We start from the raw sequence: 14,141 nt of genomic DNA on the forward strand, positions 1-14,141 counted from the left end.
CCACCCCGCTGCCCCACACTGCCCATACTGGGGAACCAGAGCGTCACTCGGCCCCAGCAGCTGCCGCAGGGGCCATTACTGCAGACAGCACCCACCACTCACACTGCAGGTAAGACAACAACTTGGTCACACTTTACAATAAAATTCATTTTATTTGAACAATACAGTATTTATTAGTTCAACATTTCTCAGAACATAGTAAATATAGTAAGGCCCAATCCCAACATTAACCCTTAGGCTTTCCCCTTACACACCAGGGGTCTCAAACTCAATTTACATGGGGGCCGCTGGAGGCAGAGTCTGGGCTGCATCAGGTTTTCCACAAGGAATTAATTATATTATTAATTATTAATTAGTTTATTTTTTCATCTTATTTTTGTGTTTAAAAAATAAAGAGATTTGAGCAGATTGGAATTTAATAACACAAAATTATATGAAAAAATAAACAAATTAAAAATTAATAAGAAAATAAATCAATCAATCAATCAATCAATCAGAAATAAATAATAATAAATAATTAGATTTACTGTTATCCGCCGTGCTGTTGTTACAAAAAAAGAAACAACACTGTGTTGTTGTCATTTGTTTTGACTATTTTTCCATCATATTGAAATATATGTACAGTAATATTGATTGTGTGAGGCGATGCAAATACAATGCAGGTAGAGCGATGCAAATGACCCACAAATAACGATGCGACTCTATAATTGGCCCGGGTTACGGGTTAAGCTGTGGTCACACTTGACTTTTCCTCCCATAGACCTCCATTCATACACTAGCGAATGCGTCAGACCGGAAACGCAGGGTCATGCGTCACGTTTCGCAGTGCAAAGTTCAAGCTTGGTGAACTCTGACTTGCGAAATCGCATCACTTGACTGCGTGAGACCAATCGAGGATCAAAACAGCACCTCTCTGGACAGAAATTTAAAACATGGAGCAATCGCTCGCTTTTTTTAATGTCTAATAATCTTGTTTAATCCCGCCCCTTTTCGCAGCGCCGCACGACAGAATTTCGCACACACAAAGTCCAGTATGGCCCAGCTATTACTCTTATTGCCAATGGACAGGTGTCAATGTGTGACTGCAGACGATGACATTAGGCTGAGTTCCTTTTCTTTATCCCGCCGCGTAACACATCACATTAGTCCCAAAATGGGACACTATGCACTATGTACTTACGCACTTACACACTCAACAGCATAGTATATGGATGTAGTGTCGTCCCAAATGGAACACTAATGGTTATTTTACTAAGCAGAAATTCAACCCGATTCCCTGATGACGTTGATGGTTGAAAAATAAAGACCAGAGTACCAAATAAGACCTGTCATGAGTATATCCGCATTCACCATCAGGAGGCGCTATAATCACTCTCATAGGAGAATTTTGCTTTCACGATCCAAATAAATAAGTTATCTAACATGTGCGCCCGGCAGCTCCGCCCCTTCCGCTACGTGAGCAAACCTGCGGTCGTTGAGTGCGATAGAAGTGTTCATCATTACACACTTCATTTCCGGCTGAATGAGTGCATCATCCGGGTAATTAAAGTGCACTTATTATTGTAGAGTTTTCAGTGTGAACGCACTACTACACTATTTATACTACAAAATGGCGTAGATTAGTGCATAGGTATGCAATTTGGGACTATTTTTTTATTTCTTTTCTGCTACAATGCACGCGAAACAATAACACCAACTAATGAGAGTGATTGTAACACAAGACAGATGATTAGTTGAAAATATTGTTCAGGACCAATAGTTAAACCTGAATTTTGCTTTAACTAGCGCATGACTACCGTCAAGTGTGCACGCACACACAATCCACACAGCATTCGCTGCACTCATTCTCTCTCATTCTTTCTCTCTCTCACACACACACACGCACACACACACACACACATGCATGTAATTCACTGAGCACAAGTTAATGCTGAATCAATTAAAATAACTTCCAGAAAGAAAAAAACGAATATCTGACATTTCCCTGAACAAGATCCGACAAGACCCGGCTCAAATTAAGCACTGAATTATATACTTAATATATTTATAATGTCCCGCTGGGCAGGCAACTTAACCACCTGTTTCTTAAGTGTTGTGAATGAAGCGTGCTGGGACAATGTCTGCGTGTGCCCAACAGAAACGAGGCATATCGACTCCATGTCAATACTGCTGTAACTTTCCCTCATTGGGGAAAATGTTTCTCTGCCTGGGTCAACCCCAACCGAGTGTCCCGCCCCCGTAAAGCCATATACCCCACCATGATTGGTGGGTTTGTTCAGCTCCACACACAAAACTGTAAAGTGCCATACATATCAACTCAGCGTTGCCAGATTGGGTGGTTTGAATTTTTGCGGGTAAAAATAACATAGGTGTAGTGAAAATTTTGGCGGTTTTGCAACGGCATGCCTGCCAGCCCTGGTCTGCCCTTATAAACCTGTTTTGATCTCCCAAAGAGATGCCATAGCCCCCGTTCTTCGCATACATATGCTTAGAACAGTGTAGAAACGCTTGTGATCTCCCTCCCCGACATGACATCCCCCCGATGGTTTTCAGCGTTTTTTCGACAGCATTTGGGCTGGAAACAGTCAGTTTTATCTGGCAACACTGATCAAACTCAAGGGCTGCACGAACATTAAACTTTCAAATTAAGGCGGGGGCCACATACTATCGTCCCACGGGCCGCGAGTTTGAGAACCCTGCTTTACATGCAATGTAGGGGTGTCTCAATTCTCTTTATCTTGAAGGCGTAGGGCTAAGGGGAAACACTAGATACCCCTTGAAACGAAGATTTTTCAGGGCTACACTCGAATCTAAGGGGCGCAAAAACTTCCCAGAATACACCAGTTACAACACACGGAAATAAGGAGATGCACAAGTTAGTATTTTTTGTCATTGGTACGAATTTTTACAACAAAAGACCACATGTTTTAATACATTCATAATGGCATTCCTGTTTTACCATCATGGTTAAAAAAAAAAAAACGCAAAAATAAAAATTTCACTATCTATAATCCCTAATCATAACTCCTGTACAGCAGTCCCACAACATTCTGACACTCGATGACACTCGAATACCCTGTCAGAAAAGTCTAGTGGCTGGGAATGAGCTCTTTACAGTGTCTGCTATAATGTTAATGTTTTTGTGTGTTTACATAGATGAATATGGCCAGTGTAAATGCACAGTACAATTACGAGCTTATCGCCACATTAGATGGTTATGAAGACATCGTTGCCTGCCTGCGTCGATGATATATGCCTACAGGGGTTTCCTGAAGATAAATACCAAAAACTAACACAACTGGAATCACTACAGCAGTCGTCATCGTCGATCGCAAGAGATTACTATGACATAGGTATGATGATGTGTGCAGGTGCTGTAGTGCTGTCCCATTTCTTAGGGGTAAATCTTGAAGCCCTTCCCCCTCAACCTTGTTTAAAGGGCCAAGAGAAAGGGAAAGGGGTAGGGTACAAAAATAGAATTGGGATTGGGCCATAGTAAGTTTATTTATGCATGCATACTATCATTTGTGGGTGCTGTTCAACAGTTTTAGGACATGTTCACTAACATCCGCTTAACCTATGTGCATTGTTCAAATTGACTCCCTTTCGGTGATGTTGGGGGATGTTTTTGCCCCATTGACTTCCATTATAATCACATTTGTCGATAGCAAAGCCATGGCAGCATGTAATCATGCATTCTTGACTGCTGCTGGTTTTCCCTGTTGGGAAGAGGGACAGTTTGTCATTTCTACTGTTGATCATCAGTTGTCAGCATTAACCCTTCAGATAGGCCTGTGCTGAAGACTTTCTGTTTTTATATGGAGTTCAGTGGAGTTAAACAGCAGATTACAGTGTGTGTGTACAGAAATACTGTGTTTACTGTGTTCTGAGAGCTTACTTTGAGTTTCTCAGACAGATCAAGGTAAGTGTGCAAAGGTCTCTCTCTCTCTCTCTCTCTCTCTCACACACACACACACACACACACACACACACACACACACACCACACACACACACACACACACACACACACACACACAGACATACACACAGTACTCTATACTCTGTATAATTCCATATAAAAGCCAGAAACTTACCCAGTAAACAATTTTGTGTTTAATGGATGTCTAACAGACGTCTAGACCGTAGGCAGCTTGGCTAAAACAAGGCTAAACTTTGGCTGTCAGTGAAAATCTAATAGATGTCTAAAAATAGCCCAAAACTAGACTAGTCATCAAATCGACAGATTAGACAGACTTTACATGTGTAGTCTTTCATTTCTCTTTATTTGAAGACTAGTCTAGTTGCGGCCTATTCTTAGACGGCTATTAGATTTTCACTGACAGCCCAAATTTAGCCTTGTTTTAGCCAAGACGACTATTAGACATCTATTAGACATCTTTTAAAAACAAAAAATGCTTGCTGGGAAGCTTTTTTCCCCTGCAACTGATGATCAGCAGCAAACTTTTAATGTATCCCTACTGAAAAAACAGCTTAAACCAGCCTAGGCTGGTTGGCTGGTTTTAGCTGGTCGACCAGCCTGGTTTTAGAGGGGTTTTGGCCATTTCCAGCCTGGTTTCCAGCCATTTCCAGCCTGGTCTTAGCTGGTCAGGCTGGAAAATCAGCTTGACCAGCCTAGCCAGGCTGGGAGCCATCCAAAACCAGCTATGTCCAGCTTAAACCAGCTGGTCAAGCTGGTTTTAGCTGGATTTAGCTGGTCATTTTCCAGCCAGACCAGCTAAGACCAGGCTGGAAATGGCTGGAAACCAGCCTGGAAATGGCCAAAACCCCTCTAAAACCAGGCTGGTCAACCAGCTAAAACCAGCCAACCAGCCTAGGCTGGTTTAAGCTGGATTTTTCAGCAGGGATGTGTTTGTCTTGATGAGTGTTGTTATTGTGTGGTTGTTGTATGTTTGTAATTGTTGTCTTAAATCCAGGGTTAAAGACAAATTTCCCCTTCTGTGTCAAGCAGAATGGACAATAACGTTTAAAGTAAAGTAAATGACAAACCGTCCCTCTTCCCATCAGGGAAAACCAGCAGCAGTCAAGAATGCATGATTATATGCTGTCATGGCTTTGCTATCAATAAATGTGATTATAATGGAAGTCAATGGGGCAAAAACATCCCCCAACATCACCAAAGGGGAGTCAATCTGCCCAGAGTATATTGAGTTTAACACATTTTCGAAACATTTTCCCAAAATATGCATCAAAGTCAGATTTGTCAGCAAAAATCTTTTAATTTGCTGAAACAAAGAGAAACTTGTGGCCAAATTAAGACTCAAAGTCAGCCCAGAGTGGATGAAAACGACCCATTGCGATCAAATTGTCCTAGAGATCAAGTTCTGGCAGATGCTGGATTCCATTTGGAAGTTCTCATCCTTTATACCCTACTCCCTTCTGAGAGTCCCTCTTAAGTGATTAGAACATGTGAATGAGCCCTACTGAACTGAGATCAGTCTGTGACACCAAACAGCTTCCCTTCTCAAACATCATGACCCGAAGTGTCCATCAGCTGTATTTTCTAAATCACTTGCACTTCAGTTTGGATTGACACTTCAATATGCTGGCCTTGATTTTTTTTTTTGGTAACACTTTATTTTGATGCTCCATTTGAGTATTAGTAGACTGTCTGCTTAATATCTGCTGATGCTGCTCCTTCAACAGACATTTAACTGACTATAAGAAACTTTGCAAGTACATGTCAACTTACGTTAACTCTAACCCTAACCCTAACAGTCTACTTATAATCTAATGAGAATTAGTTGGCTTGTAGATGTGATGTAACTTAAATTCAACAAACAGACCATCAAAATAAAGTGTGACCATTTTTTAACTTCCAAGTACCCTTCATAGGATGATTTAGCCCATTTGGAACACATTTCAGACTCCTGCAGTGTGATTCAGCTGTGACGAGTGTCAAAGCAAGGGTGCAACTCAATCAGCACCCTTGTTCACTAGTCAGTGCACCAATGAGGGCGTCAGCCATTTTAAGTACTGTCTCAATCCCAAAATTATTCTGGAAAGTCCCACAATGCACTGTGAAAATGAAGGAGCACTGATTCACACTATATATTCTTAAAGAATCACGTGACCCAAATCATCAAACGTAACGACAAACAAGAAACGCTTACCTATAAATAATCCGTTATTTATGTTAAACATAACAAACAGAGCTAGAAAGGTTAGGAACAATCTAGCAAACATGTATAATTGTTTAATGGTTGAAAAGAGTTGCTGGAGTATGAAAATATCTAATTATTTAGCTGAAATTCACTTTTAAAAAACCTATTAAAATGAATATATAAACATGATCAGCTCTGCTGTTGTTTATAAACTGCAGTTTGATGATCTACAATGAGCATGGTCTCATGTCACACTAAGTGTAGTGAACTGAGGTCATCAGTGCCCTTATTAGTGCACGAATTGGTGCATACAACCTACTGATGAACAACCTCAGGAGCTAAGGTGCTGATTGAGACGCAGCCGAATAGCCAATAGGAGCACAGAATCTAAATTTAAAGTAGCCCAGGCAAATGTCAAAGCAGATTTATTTTCTGGTTTTATTATTGAGGCTTAAAATAACTAAATTCTTCCAGTGCACTGAAATGTTCGTGCCCTGAAAAGACCCACAATGCACCATGAGACGCACACTATATGCACCCTTAACAGAAATATAACAGAAAGTCATCAAAATGTAACAACAAACCAAAGATGTTTTTATTAAAATAATCCATTATTTATTTACTTGGTGACGTTTATTTATAAACTAATTACGAGAGGAGCACATGCTTATGATTGATCACGGCTGGTCCTGCATTAACTAATGCATGATACACCAAATAGATGATTCCTAGCTCACTATAAATAGCCAGAGTTTCTTACTACAGTTATCTTCACCTTGAAGAATCTCCCCTTCCCCCCCTACTCCTCCACCTTTCCCTTTATAGGGTGGCATGGTGGCCCAGTGGTTAGCACAAACTCCACTCTCACCCTGCAAACAAGAGGGAGCCCCGGGCTCGAGGATCTTATGAGCTCAGGGCTCTGTCCCCAGACAGCATGCCAAACTCGCTTATAATCAATCATCAGCTGTGAACTCTTGAATAACACGAATGAACATAGCTAGGTTAGGAACAATCTAGCAAACATTCATAATTGTTTTAAGGCTGAAATGAGTTTCTGAAGTAAGAAAATATCTAATTATTTAGCTGTAATGCACTTTTAAAAACCTATTAAAATGATTATATGAACATGATCAGCTCTGCTGTTGTTTATAAGCTGCAGTTTTGATGATGTACAATGAGAATGTTCTCGTCAAACTCAGTGTGTTCTAATGTGTAGTGAACCAAAGTCATCACCTTTACTAGTGCATGAATAAGTGCACATCACATACTGATGAACAACCTCAGGAGCTACTGTAGGGTGCTGATTGAGATGCAGCCAAATAACCAATAGGATTGATGATTATCAAACTAGCGCAGGCAAATGTCAAAACAGATTCTGGTTTTATTATTGAGGCAAAAAAATAAATAAATCTTTCCAGTGCACTGAAACGTTCAAGCCTTAAAAAGTCCCACAATGCACTGTGAGAATCAGGGTGCATCGATACACACTTATATGCACCCTTAACAGAAGTTGGTGACCCAAATGATCAAACGTAACAACAAATGAAAGACGTTTTAATAAAAATAATCTGTCATTTCATCATCATTCATTCATTTTCCTTCAGCTTAGTCTCTATTTCAGGTGTCGCCACAGCGGAATGAACCACCAACTCATCCATTCATTCATTAATTTTCTTTTCAGCTTAGTCACTTTATTAATCTGGGGTCGCCACAGCGGAACGAACCGCCAACTCATCCAGCATATGCTCCACGCAGCGAATACCCTTCCAGCTGCAACCCACCACTGGGAAACACCCATACACACTCACACACACTCATACACTACGGAGAATTTAGCTCACCCAATTCACCTATATCACATGTGTTTGGACTTGTGTTGGGGAAAACGGAGCACCCGGAGAAAACCCACACGAACACGGGGAGAACATGCAAACTCCATACAGAAACACCAACTGACCCAGCTGGGGCTTGAACCCACTACGCCATCGTGCTGCCCCTGAACAGCCAACTATTCCAGCATATGTATTACACAGCGGATGCCCTTCCAGCTGCAACCCAGTTCTGGGAAACACCCATGCACACTCACATACTATGGCCAATTTAGTTGATCAATTCCCCTATAGCGCATGTGGTTGAACTCTGGGAGAAATCGGAGCACCCAGAGGAAACCCACGCCAACACGGGGAGAACATGCAAACTCCAAACACCAACTGACCCAGCTGAGACTCGAACCAGCAACCTTCTTGCTGTGAGGCCACAGGGCTAACCACTGAGCCACCGTGCTGCCAACATAGATTAATACATTCATTCGTTCATTCATATTCTTTTCGGCTTAGTCCCTTTATTAGTCCGGGGTCGCCACAGCGGAATGAACCGGCAACTTTTCCAGCACATGTTTTACGCAGCAGATGCCCTTGCAGCCGCAACCTATCTCTGGGAAACATCCATACACACTCACACACACTAATACACTACGGACAATTTTAGCCTACCCAATTCACCTGTACCACATATGTTTGGACTTTGAGGGAAACCGGAGCACCCGGAGGAAACCCACGCGAATGCAGGGAGAGCATGCAAACTCCACACAGAAACGCCAACTGAGCTGAGGCTCAAACCAGCGACCTTCTTGCTGTGAGGCTGTGTCTCTTCGCCTAGCTGGATCTGGCCAGAGAATTTCATCAACATCGCAGGCAATGCTGTCATTAGCATGACACCTTGGAAAGAAACGTCCTGAAGGACGAATCCATCCGTGTTTGGCTGCTACCTCCATCTGGTCACAGGCCTCCTCCATGGCTTGGATGTGAGGTACCTCAGCGTGAAGATGGAGATCATATACCTTCCACCGCCATGCCGAGATAAACTTCTATAGGGTTTAGGAATGGAGAGTATGGTAGGAGATATAGGACTGTGAAATGTGGATGTTCCTGAAACCAGAGCAGAGACACTTGGTCCCAGTCAACAATGTATTGCATTTGATTGGCTGATTTGCTTCCTCTTTCTCTGACTCTTTCCACTGTGCTTGAAGAACGATGAACTCACCTGCTGCTTTCTATAGTGCTTAGACACCTGATTGGTGTGTCTACAATAAATCAAACAAGTGTCTGCACACCTGATGACTGTGTTGAACCAATTGGCTGGACAGTGCGCTAATTTGACAGTCAGTGCTTTGGTATTGCAAGGAAGTGACGTCATGATAGATGTTTGTGTGTGGTGTATGTTAATTGTGATTAGTGTTTTGCAAATCACTGTGTGTAGAGGTTTGCAACTAGTGTGAGGTTGACAATGTGCTTATAGTTGTGCAAATATGGGCTGATGTTTTGCTTCTTGAGTGTAGGGTTTTGCTAATAGTGTACTACTTGTAATTTTAGTGTGTAAGCAATCCAAACTGTAGTACACACTCAACATTGCGTATCCTGTGATGTGACTATTGCCATCACATTATGATATACTGAAAACCATATGCTGTGCAGCTCTGGTAAAAGCGCAGTAAATCACTCTTGTCCATTGTATTATCAGTAAATAATGCACAGTGGAGGCCACTTCACCACATCACAACCTCAGGTGAGAAATCCCCCCCTTAATAATTCAACAAACGGTGGCACGAGTATCTGGATGCAGACACAATGCACTCAATGGCGTGAGTGACCTCACGATGACAGGTCGGGTTAGGGGTGGGGTTAGGTGAGCGCATTAAAAAGCATTGCATGCAGCTCAGATTGCACTGCATCAGGTCTGCATCCAGACCCCTCTCAACTGTGGTCAATTATTCCTGACATGTTCATGTTGATGGCATGAAAGAGTTGCAGCACCGGGACCGGCCAACAGGGGCTTCACACACTGCTCCAGTGTTTGCCATTACCTCATCTGTTCTCTCACACACACACACACACACGTTTGCAGAGGCAGCTTGTCTTGTTATGGGCCACGAGGTGAGTAAGTGTGGCTTTGTGTGTTGAAGCTGAGGATGCATGTGTGAGAGCTGAGCAAACCTCCCTGAACACCTTCAGCAGAAGTTCTGATGCAGGTCTGAAGCTCAGCGCTGACAAACAACAAGATTAGCAGGATGCAGAGAGTCTCTCTCTCTCTCTCTCTCTGTGTGTGTGTGTGTGTGTGCTTATGCGTATGCATGCATGTGTGTGTATATGCCTGCGTGTATGTGTATGCATGTATGCGTGTGCCTGTGTGTGCATGTTTGTGTATGCACATTTGTGTGTGTTTATGCATGCATGTGTATGTGTGTGCTTGTATGTGTATGCATGTATGCGTGTGCCTGTGTGTGCATGTTTGTGTATGCACATTTGTGTGTGTTTATGCATGCATGTGTATGTGTGTGCTTGTATGTGTATGCATGCATGTGTGTATCCATGCAGGTGTGTCTGTGTGTTTATGCATGTGTGTGTGTGTGTGTGTGTATCCGTGTGTATGTATGCGTGTCTATGTGTGTGTGTGTGTGTTTATGCATGTGTGTGTTTATGCATGTGCGTTTATGCATGTGTGTATGTATGCGTGTCTGTGTGTGTGTGTGTGTGTGTGTGTGTGTGTGTGTATATCCATGCAGGTGTGTCAGATGTGTCTCTGTGTTTATGCATGTGTGTGTGTCTGTGTATGTGTGTCTATGCATGTGTGTGTGTGCATGTCTATGCATGCATGCATGTGTGTGTGTGTGTGTGTGTGTTTATGCATGTGTGTGTATGCATGTGTGTATGTGTTTATGCATGTCTTTGTGTGTATCCATGCAGGTGTGTGTCTTTGTGTTTATGCGTGTGTGTGTGTGTGTGCATGTGTATGTATGCGTGTCTATGCATGTGTGTGTGTGTTTATGCATGTGTGTGTGTGTGTATCCATGCAGGTGTGTGTCTGTGTGTTTATCGTGTGTGTGTGTGTGTTTGTGTATCTGTATGCATGTGTGTGTGTATTCATGCAGGTGTGTCTGTGTTTATGCATGTGTGTGTTTAAGGGTGTGTGTGTGTGTGTGTGTGTGTGTGCGTGCGTGTTTGTGTATGTATGCGTGTCTATGCATGTGTGTGTGTGTGTGTGTGTGTTTATGCATGTCTGTGTGTGTATCCATGCAGGTATGTGTCTGTGAGTTTAAGCATGTGTGTGTGTTTATGTATGTGTGTGAATGTAAGCATGTCTATGCATATGTGTGTGTGTGAGTGTGTGTTTATACATGTGTGTGTGTTTATGTATGCATGTCTATGGGTATATATGTGTGTGTGGTCGTGTGTGTGTCTATGCATGTGTATATGTGTTTGTGTGTGTGTGTCTGTGTGTCTATGCATGCGTGTGTGTGTTTATGCATGCATGCATGTGTGTGTGTGTGTGTGTGTGTGTGTTAATGTATGGGTGTCTGCGCGCGTGTGTGTGTCAGTTTACGTGTGTGTGTGTTAATGTATGCGTGTGTATGGGTGTCTGCATGTGCGCGCGTGTGTGTCTATGCATGCGTTTGTGTGTTTAATGCATATGTGTGTTTGTGTTTATATATGCGTGTGTATGCATGTCAATGCGCGTGTGTGTTTCTGTATGTGTTTATGCATGTGTTTGTGTGTGTATGTGTGTCTATGCATGTGTGTGTGTTTATGCATGTGTGTGTATTTGCATGTGTGTGTATGTATGCGTGTCTATGCATGTGTGTGTGTGTGTGTGTGTGTGTGTGTGTTTATGCATGTGTGTGTGTGTGTGTTTATGCATGTGTGTGTATTTGCATGTGTGTGTATGTATGCGTGTCTATGCATGTGTGTGTGTGTGTGTGTGTTTATGCATGTGTGTGTATGTATGCGTGTCTATGCATGTGTGTGTGTGTGTGTGTGTGTGTGTGTGTGTGTTTATGCATGTGTGTGTATGTATGCGTGTCTATGTATGTGTGTGTGTGTGTATGTTTATGCATGTGTGTGTATGTATGCGTGTCTATGCATGTGTGTGTGTGTGTGTTTATGCATGTGTATGTATGCGTGTCTATACATGTACAGTATGTGTGTGTGTGTTTATGCATGTGTGTGTATGTATGCGTGTCTATGCATGTGTGTGTGTGTGTGTTTATGCATGTGTGTATGTATGCGTGTCTATGCATATGTGTGTGTGTGTTTATGTGTGTGTCTATGCATGTGTGTCTGTTTATGCATGTGTGTCTATGTATGTATGCGTGTCTATACATGTACAGTATGTGTGTGTGTGTGTGTTTATGCATGCATTTGCATGTGTGTGTATGTGTATGCATGCACCTGTGTGTGTGTGTGTTTATGTATGCGTGTTTATGCATGTGTGTGTGTCTGTGTGTTTATGCATGTGTGTGTTTATGTATGCATGTGTATCAGTGTCTATGCATGTGTGTGTATGTGTATGCATGCACCTGTGTGTGTGTGTGTTTATGTATGCGTGTTTATGCATGTGTGTTTATGTATGCATGTGTGTGTATTTATGTTTGTGTGTGTTTGCGTGCATGCATACATGTGCACTTGTGTGTTTGTGCATGCGTGTGTATGTATGCGTGTCTATGTATGTGTGTGTGTGTGTGTGTGTGTGTCTATGTCTATGCATGCGCGCGCGCGCGTGTGCGTGTGTGTGTATATGTGTATACATGTGTGTCTATGCCTGCGTGTGTATGCATGCATGTGTGTGTGTATACATGGGTGTGCGTGTGTGTGTGAACACAAAAGATTTCATGGCCTTTCATGTGCTCTGTTGTTATCTAACAGCTGAATGGAGATCTGCAGCGCGCGCGTCCCTTTGAGCATCAAAACACTGCATCTTAATACACTCCGGCTCACGCACACGCACACGCACACACACACACACACACACACACACACACACACACTCCATTTTCTACTCAACAAGCTCCAGCTTCTGATAGCACACAAACAAAGCCGCGATCCCCCCGCTCTCTGCGCGTTATATAAGGGCTGTATGGAGAGAATGGAGGTCTTACACTGGTTTACTTCCAGTCGAGAGAGTCGCAGTGGTCGTGGAGCGTCATTTTATCCTTCATTCTCCGCTTCTCGTCTCGACATCGCAGGAAAAGCACATGACTGATGCGGCGACGCGTCCTCAGCTTCAGCACCGCGCGCGCGTCACACCGGCGCGTTCACCGCGACGCGTCCATCCGACAGGCAGGCTCCGGACAGCAGCAGGTCTCTGGTGATGATGATGAAGATGATGATGATGGTGATGATGATAGTCAGTAGATGCGTGTATCAGCTGAGCCACACACCCACCTCCGCCCCGCCCCTCTGCCGCACGCCAGCAACGCCCCCCGACACGCCGACGACACTGCGCACGCGCGTAGTATATGTCATGAGGTCAGTCAGGCCGCGGCTGTAGTATGCGCATGCGCACTCTGACACTCATCATCCAGAAAGGGCCTATATAGCACATTTCAGACAACAATAGTGGCGAATTCAAAGTGTTTCACATGAACGAGAAGATTGTAATAATTATAAAAGAATAGCCTGCAAGGAATGAAAATAAAACAAACAGAGAACTGAAATGAAACCAGCGACTAAGCTGAAGGAGAATGAGAATTAAAGGCAATTAAAGCAGATGAAACTTGTGTTTAAACAGGAATAACAAAAGAGATGAAAAGAAAGAGTAGGATGATGTTGTTACTGAATAATTAGACTGTTCATTTGATTATTGAGTGCATAATTTGAGTATTTCTGAAAACAATATTTTTTACATGTCTAAATCATACCTGTCAACATTGGGATGTGAAAATAAGGGATATGCCCACCATAATAAGGGATTCCCCAGCTGTTTTGTTGTAAATAAACAGTTAAACGGTCAGTAATATGTTTTATTATTATTATTTACCAAAGAAAAATTAAATAGTGTACATTAGCAGCAAATAAATTAGCAAACAGTTTAGCTTATTAAAATGAATAGCTATTATAAAGAAATAGAATAAAGCTATCAAATCTCATTAGCCCTTTCTTCACTGTATAACTCACACATTCTGATCCAAGAGCAGCGAATGAATTCTCATTTATTTAGATTTCTCATTTGATTACATTAAATA

The 14,141-nt window shown here is 42.5% G+C and overlaps 1 protein-coding gene across 1 annotated transcript in view; it reads right to left on the reverse strand.

Moving 5' to 3' along the window:
• Positions 1-8,918, reverse strand: part of lzts3b (leucine zipper, putative tumor suppressor family member 3b) — a 23,527-nt gene extending 14,609 nt beyond the window's left edge. Inside the window, exon 1 of the mRNA XM_056463223.1 lies at positions 8,892-8,918. Coding sequence (XP_056319198.1) covers positions 8,892-8,918 — 27 coding nt within the window. The remainder of the gene's footprint in view (positions 1-8,891) is intronic.
• Between the last annotated feature and the right edge of the window lie 5,223 nt (positions 8,919-14,141).

The sequence above is a fragment of the Danio aesculapii genome, chromosome 8 (genome assembly GCF_903798145.1).
Source record: "Danio aesculapii chromosome 8, fDanAes4.1, whole genome shotgun sequence".
Lineage (NCBI taxonomy): Eukaryota > Metazoa > Chordata > Actinopteri > Cypriniformes > Danionidae > Danio > Danio aesculapii.